Source organism: Cryptococcus depauperatus, chromosome 3 (assembly GCF_001720195.1).
Source record: "Cryptococcus depauperatus CBS 7841 chromosome 3, complete sequence".
NCBI classification, from domain to species: Eukaryota; Fungi; Basidiomycota; class Tremellomycetes; order Tremellales; family Cryptococcaceae; genus Cryptococcus; species Cryptococcus depauperatus.
Genome location: NC_089470.1, coordinates 1,837,635 through 1,854,394, shown reverse-complemented (window position 1 = coordinate 1,854,394; position 16,760 = coordinate 1,837,635). Strand labels below are relative to the sequence as shown.

The 16,760-nt window shown below is 43.4% G+C and overlaps 8 protein-coding genes across 8 annotated transcripts; 3 read left to right on the top strand and 5 right to left on the bottom strand.

Moving 5' to 3' along the window:
• Window positions 1–161: 161 nt before the first annotated feature.
• L203_103006 (uncharacterized protein) lies at window positions 162–1,281 on the bottom strand (the record flags this gene model as incomplete). Its single annotated transcript, XM_066212414.1, has 4 exons — window positions 162–509; window positions 567–649; window positions 700–863; window positions 926–1,281. 4 exons carry the CDS (start codon window positions 1,279–1,281, stop codon window positions 162–164), a joined length of 951 nt encoding a protein of 316 aa, XP_066068511.1.
• A 229-nt stretch (window positions 1,282–1,510) lies between these two features.
• L203_103005 (uncharacterized protein) lies at window positions 1,511–3,232 on the bottom strand (the record flags this gene model as incomplete). The annotated part of the gene is made up of 7 exons (XM_066212413.1): window positions 1,511–1,649; window positions 1,697–1,931; window positions 1,978–2,092; window positions 2,145–2,266; window positions 2,314–2,914; window positions 3,006–3,049; window positions 3,103–3,232. The coding sequence occupies 7 exons, from the start codon at window positions 3,230–3,232 to the stop codon at window positions 1,511–1,513; spliced, it is 1,386 nt and encodes a 461-aa protein (XP_066068510.1).
• Window positions 3,233–4,280: 1,048 nt separating this feature from the next.
• On the bottom strand, window positions 4,281–5,813 carry L203_103004 (decapping nuclease RAI1; the record flags this gene model as incomplete). Its single annotated transcript, XM_066212412.1, has 7 exons — window positions 4,281–4,590; window positions 4,643–4,722; window positions 4,771–4,913; window positions 4,976–5,040; window positions 5,139–5,282; window positions 5,332–5,439; window positions 5,497–5,813. 7 exons carry the CDS (start codon window positions 5,811–5,813, stop codon window positions 4,281–4,283), a joined length of 1,167 nt encoding a protein of 388 aa, XP_066068509.1.
• A 625-nt stretch (window positions 5,814–6,438) lies between these two features.
• L203_103003 (uncharacterized protein) lies at window positions 6,439–7,944 on the top strand (the record flags this gene model as incomplete). The annotated part of the gene is made up of 3 exons (XM_066212411.1): window positions 6,439–6,736; window positions 6,785–7,451; window positions 7,524–7,944. 3 exons carry the CDS (start codon window positions 6,439–6,441, stop codon window positions 7,942–7,944), a joined length of 1,386 nt encoding a protein of 461 aa, XP_066068508.1.
• Window positions 7,945–8,116: 172 nt separating this feature from the next.
• L203_103002 (uncharacterized protein) lies at window positions 8,117–11,695 on the bottom strand (the record flags this gene model as incomplete). The annotated part of the gene is made up of 19 exons (XM_066212410.1): window positions 8,117–8,185; window positions 8,236–8,266; window positions 8,317–8,445; window positions 8,497–8,602; window positions 8,652–8,710; window positions 8,762–8,815; window positions 8,872–8,879; window positions 8,939–9,055; window positions 9,115–9,186; window positions 9,241–9,422; window positions 9,474–9,601; window positions 9,659–9,695; window positions 9,746–9,793; window positions 9,842–9,994; window positions 10,048–10,205; window positions 10,258–10,338; window positions 10,386–10,462; window positions 10,505–10,597; window positions 10,652–11,695. 19 exons carry the CDS (start codon window positions 11,693–11,695, stop codon window positions 8,117–8,119), a joined length of 2,646 nt encoding a protein of 881 aa, XP_066068507.1.
• A 721-nt stretch (window positions 11,696–12,416) lies between these two features.
• Window positions 12,417–13,900, top strand: L203_103001 (ferrochelatase; the record flags this gene model as incomplete). The annotated part of the gene is made up of 7 exons (XM_066212409.1): window positions 12,417–12,481; window positions 12,535–12,542; window positions 12,595–12,629; window positions 12,676–13,143; window positions 13,206–13,312; window positions 13,368–13,629; window positions 13,679–13,900. 7 exons carry the CDS (start codon window positions 12,417–12,419, stop codon window positions 13,898–13,900), a joined length of 1,167 nt encoding a protein of 388 aa, XP_066068506.1.
• A 156-nt stretch (window positions 13,901–14,056) lies between these two features.
• On the bottom strand, window positions 14,057–15,489 carry L203_103000 (uncharacterized protein; the record flags this gene model as incomplete). Its single annotated transcript, XM_066212408.1, has 5 exons — window positions 14,057–14,582; window positions 14,635–14,956; window positions 15,010–15,223; window positions 15,270–15,348; window positions 15,395–15,489. The coding sequence occupies 5 exons, from the start codon at window positions 15,487–15,489 to the stop codon at window positions 14,057–14,059; spliced, it is 1,236 nt and encodes a 411-aa protein (XP_066068505.1).
• A 157-nt stretch (window positions 15,490–15,646) lies between these two features.
• Window positions 15,647–16,733, top strand: L203_102999 (uncharacterized protein; the record flags this gene model as incomplete). The annotated part of the gene is made up of 3 exons (XM_066212407.1): window positions 15,647–15,924; window positions 15,978–16,431; window positions 16,479–16,733. The coding sequence occupies 3 exons, from the start codon at window positions 15,647–15,649 to the stop codon at window positions 16,731–16,733; spliced, it is 987 nt and encodes a 328-aa protein (XP_066068504.1).
• Between the last annotated feature and the right edge of the window lie 27 nt (window positions 16,734–16,760).

Here is a 16,760-nt window from a genome sequence, read left to right as displayed (position 1 = left end):
CAGGCGCTGCGCGATAGAGGTTTTGGAATATTGACTATGTAGAATCTACGCTGAGAAATGGACTTGCTCAATGTACCGTTGTATGCGCCTGGAGAGCTTTCTGTTGTGTTGTTGGCATTTAGAAATGCGCACGATGTGGGATAACCAACCATTGAACAAAATTACCGCCCTGTCGGCGTTTTTACAGGATTTGATGTACGACCTGACGCCGTTGGACTAGAAGTTTTGATAACCTGTGGCGGTCGTGGTGATTGTTGAGGTTGTCTTTGTATCTGTGGCTGAGTCTGAGCCTTGTTCAGAGCTTGCCGCATAGCCACACTGGCTATATTCCCACCTCCTTCCAGTCTTGGATTCAGTTGTTCAAATTCCTTCCGTCTGTGTTCTTGTTCCAGGGCGTTCAGTTCAATACGAGCATTTCGAAGAGTAGTCTGTTGAGCGTTCAAATCTTCACGAAGCATAGAAGTCGATGAGTAGAGGAACGAAAGGGTTGATGGGAGAGGTGATGGACGCTGAGAACGAATGTGCTGTGAGCACAATGCTTAAACTAAAAGACTGAGGTCGCCTACATCATCTTCTCGCCGCCGCGCTCTAGCAAACCGCTCTTTGAGACTTTTTATACGGTCGATCATATCTTTAGCGTCTTCTGTCTCTATACTACCCTGTCAGAGCATATCTGGCAGAGTCGCTGACCTAACCCACCTTTTGCCACATCAGCTTTATCCCAGCTATCTAGCTCGTCGTCATATGTTTGCCATATGTGATACGGTAACAATCTCTGTACTGCATCCTCAAATGATTGAAACCGAGTAGGGGGCGGAGGATAAAGAGTAGCTTCTTGATCCAGCAATAGAGCCTTGTGTAATCTACAGTCCCCATCAGCTTTCAACCCTCTCGAACATGTAGCCAAACGGCTCCGGATACATACAATGCATCTTCCTTTTGTAACTCTTCCTGCTCCTCTTTGCTGAAACCCATCGCGGACCATTTCCGTTTTCTTCCAGCCAACCGTTGATCCCGGATGATCTCCTCTTGACCTGTCTTGCCCAGAGGAAGAGAACTACTGGACGATCCTACCGACAAATCGCCATTCAAGACAGTCATTTTTGCCAAAGCAACAGCGGCCGTTGAGACATCCAGCGATGGCTTTGAAGCAGATGGCAAAGACTCGCGAGGTTCCTTTTGAAGCGCAGGAGAGGGAGCAGGCTGTTCTGCCTTGGTTTGGACGGTAAAATCATTGTTTTTTGTATGTGAATATTGCTGTGATTGATTCGATAAAGACATTCCTCAAAGCTTTTTTTTCTTTTGCTGCTTTTTTGGACGTCCTCCACCGTCGACGCTCACAGAGTGTTTTTGCTATAACTTGCTGGAGATATTCGGCGTTTATTTTACGTGACCATTGTGGCGGTTCATGGACATGGTATAAATTCAATATTTTTTTTTCATCATTCAACCAACATACCAAAACTACAACATGGTTTATCCATAGAGCATTGCACAAGAACTCTGAACGTTAAGCAAGACCAGTAAATTCCTTATTTTCTTTGATAGCCTCTACCAATCTGGAGAAACCCAACTCAGTCTCTTCACCTAGGTCAATGACGGAGAAAGATAATCGGACATGGTGGGACTTTCTTCCAGTCGGGTAGAAACTACGGTCGTTAATAGTTTGCCCTAAATAGCAGCGTTTGAGACATACCTCTTGCCCGGCACACCCAACACACCCTTGGCCAGAGCTTCATGCCTGATGAGTTCATAGCTGTCTTGAATACCTGACGGACTCAGGTCAATCCAGAGGAACATGCCAGCCACGGGAGAGACCCATTTAGCCAAGCCATCGAGGTATTTGTGAGCAACAGCCTCAAATCTCTCCCTGCGCTGGGCATAGAGATTGGCCACCGCATGACAATGGTTGAGGAAACCATCGATGCCCCCTACGTGTTGTCAGATTGGTGCCAATGTTAAGATTGTCAAACTTGCAATGCTGCATGAGACGAAGAGCAATGCCTTGAGAGACTGTGCTGGTGTGTAGGTTGGCTTCAGCAGTTTTAACGTCGATTGCACGGAGAATCTCCTTGGGACCGGTCGCCCAACCCTGGCCAACAAAGGTCAGTCATCTTTCCTAGCAGACCAACCAACATATTTACTAATCGAAGGCCAGCCGAGAGAAGCTTGGAGAAGGAGTCAAATCGGACCACATGGCCAGACTCGGAAAACACCTCCTTTTCGAGTGCAAAGTAACTCGGGATGTGCTCAGTAGCAAGGTAGTCTGAAGAGTATCAGCCTAAATTTTCTTGAAACAGACAACGGACGTACAATATGGGTCATCTTCAAAAATCATGATGCCGTACTTTTTACATACTTGGAGTACTTGAAGCTTTCTCTGTCGTGGAACAGAACACCCAGTGGGATTGGACCCGACAGGAGAGCAATAGAACACTTTGGGTCTTTTCTTATCTGCAGGCCACTCGCGCAACGCTTTTTCCAAATTTTGAGCCGACGATCCATGCTCGTCAACTTCAACTTCGATCATCTCAGCTTTGAGTGACCTCAATGCGGGCAGTATGCCAGCGTACACGGGTGTGTCTACAAGTATGGGGTCTCCAGGATTGAGAACAGCGAAAAATGCCTTGTACATCAAGTCTTGGCTTCCGCTACCCAAGGAGATGGCAAATTCGTTCTTGTCCTTCTTGTGCACATGAGATTGCAAGTCGGCTAACCAGTTGCAAAGCTTGGGTAGACCCGCAGGAAGGCCATATTGAAGGGCAGTATCGAGATCGGGTCCCTCAATAGTGACTAACTCGGGAACAGTGTTGGCGCTTCCAACAAGACCGAGAGGCGACTTAAGGTTGAGAGTGATAGAAGAGAATGGAAAGGTCTCTGGACTGGGACGACCAGCACTAGACGGCGTCAGGATCTTGTCATTTGTCGTCAATCACACCCATATAGTTACATACAGCTGATGGCACTAATCAGTAGCTATCGAGTAGACTTGACTCCTCACTCACAAAAGACACAACGTTGGGCCCTTCAACCTCCATCAATGCACGAACTATAACCCATGCGTCAGCACGCAAATTGCAACCTCAGCAATGTTACACATACTCCCATCGATTTCTATAATCTTTGCGCGATCGTTCAAGTACTCGATGGGGCTGTACCCATAGCCAATATTACCATTGACTTTCTGCTTTCTGAATACTAGAGTTCGGGTGATGGTTTCTACAGTTGTCATATCGTTCTATAAACAAGCCTCCCTCTTGACAAAGCAACAAGGTGGGAGATGTATGCTGTAGTATACAAGCAACGTAAGATACAAATAAAGCCTCTTATATCTCTTCATCTGACTTGTGGAAATATGTGGAGTCAAGGTTAAAATAAATGAAAATAAAAACCGACGGAGATAAGCGATACAAGTCCCGGCCGATAACAAAAAGGCACGGAATCGGAATACCGTGATAAGAAAAGAACATTCTTTAAAGATTGCATTTCAAAAGTTGGATAAAGACAATTCAAAACAAATGTGTACAAGTTGTAGCACCAGGAAGGATAAAAAATTAGAGCAGGCTGACGGGTATGTATACGTTGCATTGAGCTTTCTTGACTCACATTTCTTACTTCAACTATTTGTCAGGATGATGGATAGGGATGACTCAGGATAAGTCAGGAGGTTGTGTCGTTGGGTAATTGATAGGGTTGAAGCAACGTGGATGTGACCGAGATTAGCGGAAGTTGAGACGATATATCCAAGGATACTCCGTCTGTACATCCCTAGAGAATTGATCTTGATATCTTTTGCAATCTATTCTTGACACACATTCTCACGTAAGTCAGCCACTGCCAAGGATTCCTTGACCAAGCCCAAGACTAACCCTGTCTCTGACACTGTTGTTGTCCTTTCATCATTGTGCTTGACTGAAACCATAATTATAGCCCTCATGTTGTGCAAATGTGCTATTGTGAAAATGGTAGCCTTTAATGTAATGCCGGCACCGACATCGTTGTTTCTGTCAATATATTCCATAATGTATTACAGGGCGAGCGAACGAGATACCCTTGAAGTGTTTTCTACGCCCTGTCCTTTTGTGTTGAGGTTGTGGAAGAGATATTGCTCTCCTTCTTATGACATATGTTTAGGCCTTAGGAAAATGAGAAAATCCAAGTTTCACCCAACCATGAATCTTTGCTGCAACATGCACAAAAATCTCTTTTCCCTCTTTTCTTTTCTATGGTGTTTATGGGGTAGGCGAATCTTTGGGCGAGACACCAACATATTGTATCGATTAATGTAAATCCATTCTCCACTTTACATACTCTTCTTTCAGAACACCACCCCATCTTCCATCTACCACACCGACTTCTCCGCTCACCCAAAGATCAAATCCTGTCAATGGATCAAACTTCAATCTCCAAACGACCGCTGGTGGAAGTACGCTGCCTGTCGCCTCGACCCTAGCGGGATTGCCTCGAATATGTGGGTATGTAACGAGAGGATCGGTTGGAAGAACATGGGCGACCAATAGCGAACAAATTGAGTAAAGTGTATGTAAACACGGGTTCGGCGACCACGGTACAGGACGTTGATAGGCAACTCTATTGAACAGAATAAGATGTTGTGTGTACCTATGCATAAGATGAAACCTACAAGTGAGGGATTTTGGCTGTCTCAAAGGTTTCCTGGGAAGCGAGTGTGCCTGCATCGGTTCGGAAGCCTACTACCACTTCCTACGATAGGACGATTAACAGAGAATTCTGAATAGGAAGATAACATACTGGAATGCCTAAAAGCCAGCTCTGCGCCCAATGTTTCAACAACTTTTTATGGAAAATTAGGTCAGATTTTGCATTTGTGATGACCTTGTTGGTTTTAAGCTCTATACATGACGACAGCCCAGGATTGGGCACTCCAGGCATAGCTTTGTGAGTTGAGCCATCAGAAAACTTGTGTTCATTATCGGTTTAAAAGATAGCCTCTCACCTTTGACACAATCAACCTCTCCAGCCATGCAGAGCGGTATATTACCTATAGCTGAACGCACAACACTGATTGTCAATATCAGAATGTCTCTCCCTCGAATCTTCAAGGGTCAAGCTCACATAGCCCACTAGTTTTATCAGCTGATCCATGCGAAAATGAGTACGACCTTACCTGAACATTAGTATTCACATCACCACCCCAGCCTTCTGGTCCATCTTCGGGCCGCCCTTCAACGGGTATAGTGGAGAAAGACTCGTAAGAGTATCCCATATATGCCTGGTCTTCCCAAGCTGCCTGATCCGCTTTTCTTGACCTGGCTGAGCTTCCTGCTTTGGTAACATCTAGCATAAGCTTACCTTTTCGCCTTAATCTCGGGTGGATCCCATAATTCCAAGTACACTGATCCGTCTAGTGCCAGAGCTGTCATTTCCCACCCATCTCTCTCGTAAGGAGATATAAGCAGCCTTCAATTTTGAATCAGTCAGTCCGTCACTGCTCTTGAAATGGACAGTAGGAGCTACCGAGTAAGCATTCCTCTCCAAGTGATGATCCCGCCTCCCCGCTCGCCTTTCTCTGCTCTACGTCCCATTACTTCCAAGCTCTCCACAAGGCCATCGAGATGTTCGTCCTCGTCCTCTCTTTCTATTCTTCTTTCAAAACCTTCCATCAGGTTGCACCCTATCGGGGCAGGAGAATAATACGCCATTGACGCATCATTGTGAGTTATAGCCCTTGACGGAAGATGCGAGTATGTATGTATCAGGTGCGGTAAACGATAAGCTGGAACTATAGAAGATGAAAAAGATTTAGGAATTGAAAAATGAATGGAATTGGGCATTTTTGTTTTTCAAAGCTCAAAAGATAAAAAGTGGCAGATATCTGATATCGATATGAGTGGTGCCTGATTTTATTTTTATTTATTTATTTATTTATTTATTTATTTATTTTGTAAGTGCAAGCCCTCCACATCGCCACACTCTGGAACGCCGAGGGATTTTGAGAGGGGACATGGATGGATAAGGTTGAATGATAGATAGATTTCTCTTCCATTACTCTTTTCTATGCAAGACAAGTGCTAGATTTGCTGTACCAAAAATAATTAATATTTACGAAAACCTTAAAGTAATTACCATTGTAATTACAGTGAGGCATTCAAGCCTACATATTTATTTATTTATTTATTTATTTATTTATTTATTTATTTATTTATTTATTTATTTATTTATTTATTTATTTATTTATTTATTTATTTATTTATTTATTTATTTATTTATTTATTTATTTATTTATTTATTTATTTATTTATTTATTTATTTATTTATTTATTTATTTATTTATTTATTTATTTATTTATTTATTTATTTATTTATTTATTTATTTATTTATTTATTTATTTATTTATTTATTTATTTATTTTCATAATTCCATCCTGAAACTCAACCTATTTCTTCTTCATATCTAAAATGGTTCCTCCAGTCCCAATCGCATATGCCACCATTTCCTCTTCTCTCCCATCTAACCCTTATATATTGGGCATCATCCCATCCCCAACTGCTCCCCATCTCATTCTTCGCCATCCGTCTTCTTCCTTGACAGTCACGGACAACCAGTCTCTACAGCCTATTGCAGAGCTGAAGGGAGGCCACACAGGTAATGTCAGTAGCGTCTGTATAGACCAAGAACAGATATGGAGTGCTGCTATGGATGGGACAATCAGCAGGTGGGACGAGAGAAGTCGACAAAAAGCAAATCTTATAAAAGGTATGTAACGTCTTCTTTGGCGGAGAATAGTTAAACAAACACATACAGCATTCATCAGAAAGCCTTTGCCAGTTTTGTCATTAACTGTCTCTGCGTTTGAAAATCTTGTCATAGGTGGTACTGAGGTCGTCTCTGCCGAAGCCCATATACTCTTTTGGGATCCTCGCAACACTTCATCGCCAGTATATATCCATTCTTCGACCCATTCCGATGATATCACTCATTTATCTCTTCTTCGTTCCTCTTCTTCTTTTCTCCCACCGTCACACAATGCAGATATTATCACTCCTCATACCCTCTTGCTTTCAGCTTCAACAGATGGCTTAGTGGCCTTATCCAATATGAAGGAAAGTGACGAGGAAGAAGCTGTTGTCGCAGAAGAAAACTGGGGCCAGAGTATTGCTGACGCTGGTGGCTACATGTGTAAAGGTCGTATGCGTTTATGGACCAGGTCGGATATGGACGAAATGGCCATTTGGTCGATAGGCCGAAGTGGTCTGGGTGAAATTGAGCTTCAAGATCAAACAATTTACCCATCTTCTGAATTCAAATTTAAAACGTTTCATCTTCCTCAGACCGGACCCAATGTCGCTCGTGCAGCTGCTGAAGAGATGAAATCCAAAGCGCAAATCAAGTCTGATTACTTGATTAATGTAGTACCTTCTCTAGGATTGAGCAGTCAAGGAGGGCCTATGGTGGCTGTCGGTACCAACGAGTATGCCCATTTCGATTCTCCTTGATTTATCTGTCTGGCTTTGAGAGCTGATGAGCTGACGACTTGTGACAGGGGAGATATCATTGTTCAACATCATAAACGTGAAACAACCATCTATTTGCCATCATCTTATTTCCTTACTGGTCCAGACTCTACCCGAGGACACAAAGATGTCGTTCGCGCACTGTATCATGATCTCTCCAATGAAGCTCTGTATACCGGTTCTGAAGATGGCGTTCTTGCTGGCTTTTCACTTGCATCACTACCAGAACGACTAGTCGTTGGTGATCCCGACATAGATGATGATGATGATAGGAATGAAGAGGATGAGGAAATGGAAGAAGAAAGCGAGATCGAGACACAAGGCAGTGATGAAGATGACGACATGGTGGATGAGGGACCTCGACATAACCCCGTTGTTGGAGTTGCAACTCGGGGAAGAGATACTGATAAAAAGAAGGAACGGAGAAACAAGAGATTTGGGCCTTATTGAAAGTCATCTTTAATTCATGTATGTTTAAATAGATGTCATTGCTGAGTTTTTATGCGTATATGATGCTACATCAGATAACCTCTGCTGCCAGTATCCAAAACTGATTGACAAGTTACAAAATGACAAGATTGACAAGCATGGTAGTTCAAGTGAAAGAGAAAGTAGATAACTCTTATAGCTGGCACCTATCAACAAGACGATTCTTGGGTAGTTTCCTGTTAGGCACTTGATCAAAAGTAGTCTGTAAAGCATGTGAATTTAACGGACGATTGTATAAACTTCATCACTTACAATATTTGGATTGCTGTACGCCTCTGGATATCTATATGGCTTTTCAGCATTCGAGCAGCAACTGATTCTTCGACCACTAACCTAGCAATATAGGAAGACGTAGGGCGATCTTTAGGGTCACACCCAATGTTTCTGTTATTGGGGTCCTGATAGACTCTGACATAGTCAACCTCCATTGTTACAGGCCACATTTCATCTAATCCGTGAAAGCTTGAAGATAGGAATAAGTATAGAGATTCCAAAGCAGAATATTGTGCTTACTCAACAGCACCAAAATTTTCTGAGATACCCAGATTAAGAATAATGTACATCGGTTCTTCAGAAACAAGCCTTTGGCCGACTTGAACTTCCTCGTTGGGACCCATTGCTGGTTAGATGATCAGATCAGATACGCCTTAGATAGAAGAATTACTGACCTGCCCCTCGAATAGTCCAAGCTTTATGAGCGTTGCTGACCCAGCTAATGTATCCGTCTCTGTTTGATTATCAGAGGTCATGACATTGGCGATACATGAAATAAACTGACGCTCCTGGGCCATACTCAAAACCATATACTGAGAAACAACCAGACTCGGCTGTGCTAATATATGTTAAAACCATTCCAAACCTGGAAAATTTTGTCGGTATGACACTTACTAGCATTCCTATGGTAATCAACAAAGAAATCAGTCATTTTCTTCAAACTCGGGTTTGAAAGACTTACTTGATCGGTGATAGACAACGCTGATGTTGCCTGCTGATACACGCTTCCCATGTAGCCATTGATGTGCGTGACATCTTGATCAACCACCTCATAATACTTTTTTGAAGTGTTCAAAAACTAAAGGAAGTTTAATCTGACAACTTCTGCAGTAATTATTACCAACGAGCCAAACCTACACTGTAGTGAGCATTGAATGGAGCCCATTGGCCAGACTGAGAGACCTGGCCCTTGCGGATGCTGAGATCCACCTGTAGATGGAATGTGAGTGGAGTCACACCAAAGAGTAGAGTTAATTAACTAACGGTGGCCTCGAATACATCAATCTCAGGTGCTGCTCTTCCTATGAAAGACCCGTCTAAATGTTTAGGCCCGGGATGGGTCTCATCTTCAAGGCATGTACACCTCGACAAGCGTTGACCAGGAAGATATGACAGTGCCATGTCGAAACTAGGAGAACCCATTGTGAGTGCTGCTTCGGGTTCGCCTAAAACTATCATCAACATTGAATCTACCAGAAAAGACAAACGTAATCAACCGTTCAGAGTTTGATTGCTGAGGGTCCCCACATCACAAGAGTCGTATGAGTATGGCCAAGTTCCATCGAGTGTTCCACCGTACCCTGCACGGCCAAGATTGCCCATAGTCCAGATAGCAGGCCACAGACTGATTTCAAGAGACAAACATCAGATACCTCAAGTTCGACTAGCTTTCATGACTTACCCAGGGACATCGTTTTTACCCGGAAGCGATACCGAGACTTGATGATGAAGTTAGAAACCAATCTAAATTCTGAATGCAAATGTTTACCCTCAATGTACCCTCCCGTAAAACAGAATCTGTTCCAACTTGACATCACTAACGATTTTCAGCATAGTAGTCACCTATGCAGATAAACACACTGACTGCCACCTTCAAAATTCCTTCCATGACTATATATCTTGTCGAGCGTAATCACCAACTTGCCGTTCTTTGTGGTGAGCCTCCCTGGATCATACCACTCTAGGTTATTGGTCTGCCAATAGTGCAAGTCCACAGCCTCCCAAAAAGGATCATCACCTAAATTTGTTTGTTAATCAAATAAACATGAAAAGAAAAAGTTTAACGCTTACCATTCCAAAAGGTACGACCATCAGTGTTGAATTCGTCAGAAAACACCAAATCCCATTCTTTCCCCGTCTCCATACTGGTCCAATGATAGGCCTCGGGAGGAGTTTCAGGATCAATTAACTGAAAGATGTTGGAGATATTAGGTACCTGGCCCGTCGCACTATGACATGTATTCTTAAACACGTTGCAGTGTTTCATGAAAATTTACCTACTTGATGCCGCCAATGTTGAAACCACCATTATCATGTATGTATGATTTTGAGGCATAGTAACTGACAAGAGGATAGCCAGCACTAATTTTCTTTAGCAAGGCGGGTGCTACTAATACTGCAATACTTACAACAAGATGATTACGGCAAAAAGTATAATGGCCAGGCACCCCAAGTTTGCCAGACCACGACCAGAACAGTATCGAAACTTGGGATCAAGAGTTAGCCCGGCAAGCAAAACCGGACTTACATTGATCTGGTCATGATTGTCTGGCCTGTGTAGTTCATCGTCATCTTCTGGGCCGATAGGAGTCCACAAAGCAGGATCAACATGGAACGGCAACTATAAAATCCAATCAGCGAGCGACGACAAAACCAGTCAATATCAATCAATTACCAAATCATACAACTTTTGCTTTTCACTTTTAGCAAACCTGCCTAGTCTTTTCATTGGAGACGGGGGCAATGTCAACCTCCTTTTCTCCTTGCGTTTCCCCGGTTTACGATCCGGTGGACTATCATCATGGAGATGCAATCTCGTCACACTGTCAGCATCGCTACCATTCCAACTGTAAACTGAGGATCTTGTCATTATTGATGAACGAGGACTGTCCATACTTGAAGCTGGCTTTGGATCATTGCTCAAAGAGTTACTTAGCAAACCTCGCGTATCAGGATAAAAATCATTTGGCAGCGACTTTGGAGACTTTGCCGGAATAGGTTTTGGGGTTGGTGGGAAATGAGCAGAAAAAGAACTCAAAACTGCATTGTGTGAATAGCCGAGTGGTTTTTTACCTTTGTCAGTTTTTGAAAGAAACGAATGAATACCCGGGTCGGAAGTGAGCGAGCCTGATGGTAGCATGGCCGGTGACGAAACAGTAGTAATGCGCGCCTTCTCGATTTTGGCATGGTTCCGATCTTGCGACAAGGTGCGACGTCGATCTGATGAATCTTTGGCCGGATAACCACGTTCATCATAAGTTGGCACAGGGATACTGCTGCTAGAATCGATCCGTGGTGAGCGATTAAAAGGCGAGACAGGCAAGTCCAAGACGAGCCAGCCGCCGTCCTTGTCCTTGTCGTTCCCAAGGTCGAGCTTGTCTCGCAACCACTTGCTGGTGCCCTTGATAATCCGCTCAGCACCGGTCGCGTTTGATTCGGTAGGAACCGTCAGACTTGGAGACGAAATCTTGTGACTAAGGCCGCGGCGATCCGTAGGGGTAACTTTTCGTGGCGAAGAGCGTGGTCGCAACGTTGACGGCGAATGAGGCATAGACGCATGAGGTCTGTGATTCGCAGAGGGATGCCGGACACCTGATGCGTTGATGACTTCAGATTCCTGACGAGAATGATGCTTTTTGGGAGACGGGCTACTCTTGGGCGAATCGCGATGAGTCTGTGGCGACTGACGGGACCACGGGTAGTTGTTGGACGAACCCATGGCGACAAAGTACGCTCAAGTTGAATGATACAGTCGTCAGTGACGGCAGGTCAGATCAGATCAGTATCTTCGTCAAAGTTACTGAATGTAGAGATAAAAAACAGAAAACAAATACAATTACAAGTCTGTATACAATTGAGATTGGCTTACGTGTCAGGATTAAAAATGGTGGTGTTGAATCAACCTAGTCTTGACACAGAACGAGTGCACAGACCTCCTTTCGTTTTATATAAATACTAGATGTCGTTCTGTTTTCTCTTTCTTTCTCTTCTTTTCTTTCCACGTCGAGATGAAAATTGAAATTTCACAGCTAAATCGACCGATATAGCGAGTTGTAGTTGGACAGAGGATCTACGTCATATGTGTCTGCTGTGACTATACTCCACAAGAATATCGTTGCGAGAGAATGGCTGGGTGAGCAATCAAGTCGCTCTTGTGAGTCTCCAATAAGACCTGTATGCTAGTCATGCTTGTCTCTACATTTAGTAGAGCATAGTACGCTCTTGTAAGCCGCTTGTGCAATACAAAAGTGTTGTCATGGCGAGGTTAGTTGCGATTACAAAATCTCGATTTACAATCCTGTGTCGACTTTGTAATGATCCAGGCACACTTTGTTTATTCTGACGATGGTTAGTTTTTGAACTTTTTCTTTCTTTCTTTCATCTTGTTTTTGAATTTAAAAAACCTTTTAAATGAAATGGCCCTTTCAAGGAGACAAGCAATGGCGGCCATATCCAGCAGAAATATGGCAAAGACATTCAAAAGGGGTCTTGCTACTTCCAAACCGTAAGCAATACTTTGGGTAGAGCTGCATTACTTTTGCTAATTGTCTATCGTAGACCCACAGGTTGGTCGAATAGAGAAACAATGGTTGTTGTAAATCGCTTACGTTTGATTAGCTATCCTGATGATGAACATGGGTGGACCTTCGACTGTATTGACTCTGGATGCTTATATAGGCGTTGCTCATATTTGTACAGGTTCCAGAGGTTCACGATTTTTTATCGCGTCTGTTTCACGATAAAGATCTTATTCCCCTTCCATTTCAGTCAATTCTAGCCCCGATAATCGCGAAAAGAAGGACACCATCAATTGAGAAACAGTACACGGCTATTGGTGGAGGCTCACCCATTCTGAAATGGACCAATATACAAGGATCTCAGATGTGCTCCTTGTTGGACGAGCTCAATCCTGAATCCGCTCCTCACAAACATTATGTGGCGTTTAGGTATGCCAGAAACCTTACGGAAACTGCTTTGGAAGAGATGCAAAGAGATGGAGTTAGGAGGGCAGTTGCGTTTAGTCAATACCCTCAATACAGCTGCTCTACATCTGGTAGCAGTTTGAACGAGCTTCACAGGTGTTTTAATAAATCAGAGTGGAACAAAACAGTCGAGGTGGAGTGGAGTGTGATTGATCGATGGCCAACACATCCTGGGCTGATTGAGGCAAGTTAAATTGAACGGTCACGTCAAACAGAATAGGGGCTTACTATTCACAATTTTCTCAGGCTTTTGCGCACAACATCAAAACTGTACTTCAAGGATACCCAGAGGATCGCCGAAATGATGTCACCATTCTGTTTTCAGCCCATTCTCTGCCTCTCGAAATTGTCAAGTAAGCTGCCGGTTTGTCTTGTTTAGTTGCCATCCGTCGCTGATCAAAGATCTAGTCGAGGTGACCCCTACACTGCTGAAGTTGCTGCTACAGTATACGCTGTTATGGACCGCCTCAATTTTTCTAATCCATGGCGTCTTACTTGGCAGTCAAAGGTTGGCCCAAAGGCCTGGCAAGGACCTCAGACTTCTGCTGTCATCGGAAATTATGCCAAGCTCGGCAAAAAAGACATCTGTCTGGTACCTATTGCATTCACAAGTGATCATATTGAGACCTTGTACGAACTTGATATTGAAGTAAAGGAGGAAGCCGAAAAAGTGAGTGTTGGAGGTAACTAGAAGATGAGTGCTCACTCAATCTTTTTAGCTTGGTGTCCACTTAACGCGGGCACCATCTCTCAATAATTCTCCAATTTTCATTCGTGCTATCGCAGATATTGTGTCCAACCATCTCAAAGATTATACTGCTGGCAGGATAGGCCCTGCGAGCAAGCAGCTCTTGTCAAGATGTCCAGGGTGTAAAAATCCTAAGGATGCCGTGACAAAAGCATGGTTGAGTAGCGGGGGAAGGAATTTATCAAGCCTTTAATCAAAACAATTTAAAGAGTTTGAAGCAGAAAGTCTAGCCATATTTGCATAGTATTGAGATCATGCGTAAGACTGAATGGATTGTACTACATCATGTTTTCGACCAATGTTCCCCTTACAGATAATACAAGCGCACCAAAAGCTCATGTTGCCATATTTAAACAATCTTTAATCCTTCTCGCTCATCCTGAGCTTTGGGACTTTCTCCTTCTTCCTCGAGCTTGTCAAGTGTTTTCCTTACTTCCGACTCTATCTTTAGCCACTCTCTTCGTTCTAGCTGCTCTAAAGATCTTGCATAGAATGCCAATTTTCTAGGGACAGCCCTTTCCACCCGGCCTGGCGGCCTTGCGAACAGAGAATAAATATCAGACAACAACAAAAGAATCTTTGGGTGCGACGGCGATGTTATAGGAGGGAAAAGTAGTGTTGGTAAAAGTTCAAGAAGATGATGGAGCGTTTGAAGCTCAACTGATGTTTCCGCATCCCTACCGATTGCTTCCCAGACATAAGTCCAAGCAGACTCAAAGTTTTCGTGACGGACTGTGGATTTGGCACTGACAAGAAAAGGCACGAGTTGGCCTATATGGGTTATAATGTCTAAAGGTTCGAGGTCTTGGCCATGAAGGTAAACAGGAGCAAGAGAGGGTAGCCGAAAAGACAAAAGTACATGTAGATAAGCTAGACTGTGCACTGTGTCAGAGGATAATATCGGTCGAGTAAGTATAGAGACATCACCCGATGGCCATAGCATTGTATACAAGCTTTTTGCCTGAGGTTTTTGGTGGATGTATGGCAGCCAGAACGTTCTCTGGTATCATATTCGGCTGTTCAGCCGTTTCTGCCCGATTTATTGGCACGTTCACTTCTTCTTCGTCGCTATCTACGTTTTCATATTCCCACCAAGGCAAGACATTTGGTATGTTGGGCTGGAAATCTTTTGAAGCAACCTCGAGTAGAAACTTGGTACTGTCTGAGTCTGGGTTTTGTATAGTCTGTATAAATGCTTCTTGATGTTTAGGCGGTAGCAACTTGAAGAGCTCATTACTATTTATTGAATCTTTGTGATGACCATAAGCATACTGGACGACAGATCTAGCTTGATTTACATACCAAGATCTATACCCTGTAACTTCTCAAGTAGCTCATCATCTTCGTGCTCACTTCCAGATTCATCCAGAACGTCATCACCTTCTGCTTCTGCTTCCTCAAATCTTCTCAGCGTTTCCATCATTTGCCTCTTCTTATCCAATCCAACCTTTGAGTCCGCAGAGATAGAATCCAAGACAGTTGCTTTGTAAAATGGTTCAGAACACTGAGCATGCAGCTAGTTGTTTATGAGCTTGCGCCAAAATTTATCAAACAGTATCCACCTCATTTCTAAAGCATCCCAAAGAACAATAGGCCACATTACATCTTGGACATGTATATTTGCTATCATTCTTTCGACATCTGCGTTATATCAGCTCTAAAATATCCATGTCTGCATCTCACCAACATTCCGCAGGCCCTTGGTTGTTGTACACTTTTTGTTGGTCTTGGTACTTTGAATGGAAGCTTCACTTGCAATGGTTTTGGATGTTTTAATGACATTTCATTTGTTTATATCAAAAAGAAAAAAAAAAAACATGAAGATTTAAGATATTAAAGCAACGGGATAGAACTTTCCCACGGTGTACCTACGATTTATTGATCTCTTTCGTCAATCTTTCTGAGATAATCAACAACAAAACTACATTCACATAAAATTATGTCTATACCTGTACCAACCCTTTCTCCAGCAGAGTCATCCTATATCATCTCTTCTCTTGCGCATCCAACAAAGCCAACTCGACCTGATGCCCGTCAACTCTTTGCGTCCCGTCCAATAAGTGTTTCCTATAACTTTTTTCCTCATGCGAATGGAAGCGCAAGTATAAAAGTGGGCGGTACAGAAGTATTAGCTGGCATTAGGCTCGAAATATCAGATACTGCAAATTTGCAAGCCAGAGGAGATGAATCATGGAAAGCCAAGGTGGAGGTTGATGTGTAGGTCTATGGCATCACCTGCCGGTTGCTCTTGTCTGACTGTTACTTGACAGCACGCCTCAAGCATTCCCTGGTACATCATCTCAGACGATCTCATCAGTTTCTGCCCACCTAACATCCTTGTTGACTTCTCACTTCATTCCCTTCCTATCTCCCTTAACCATCATTGAAAACAAGAAATACTTTCAACCTCAACTCCATGTGACGGTTATGTCTGCTGCAGGCAATATAGCGTCTGTTGTTTTCCTTGCTGCTCGTGCAGCTTTTGCAGACCTCAGAGTTCCTAATACCAAAGTCATTACATGGACAGGCGAAATGGAGGAGGGTGCAGGAGAAGCAGTGGACTTGACTGGCATCAAGGCCTCTATCGCTGCGGGCAAAACCAAGGGGAAAGGAAGATCCGTCATCTCGGGGTCAGAAGACTGGGACCTTAACACAGAGGAAGAAATCGGGTATCACCATGTTGAAAGTAGAGAAAGGTTGCCTGTGCTAGTAACGCTTAACCTGGTATGACCACACCTTATTTTCTTATTGCATTGCTGACTTGTGGTCAGGTTCCCAATTCGCCTAATGTCTTTCTTGATGCGACTCCTCAAGAAGAGGTTGCCTGTCCTTGCCGCATACATTTATTTTTTATTGCCTCCTTGGACCCATTAAAACCAAATCTTTGTGGTATGAGAGTAGAAGGCCCAGAGGGACTCGATTCAAGTCGTATAAGAGGGTTGTTGGAGAAAGGACAGGGTGTAGCTAGTGAGCTATTAAAAGAGATGGACAGTAATTTACCGGACGAGAGAAGTTTACTGATGTAGAGACAGACAAAATGCATGGTACCCAAT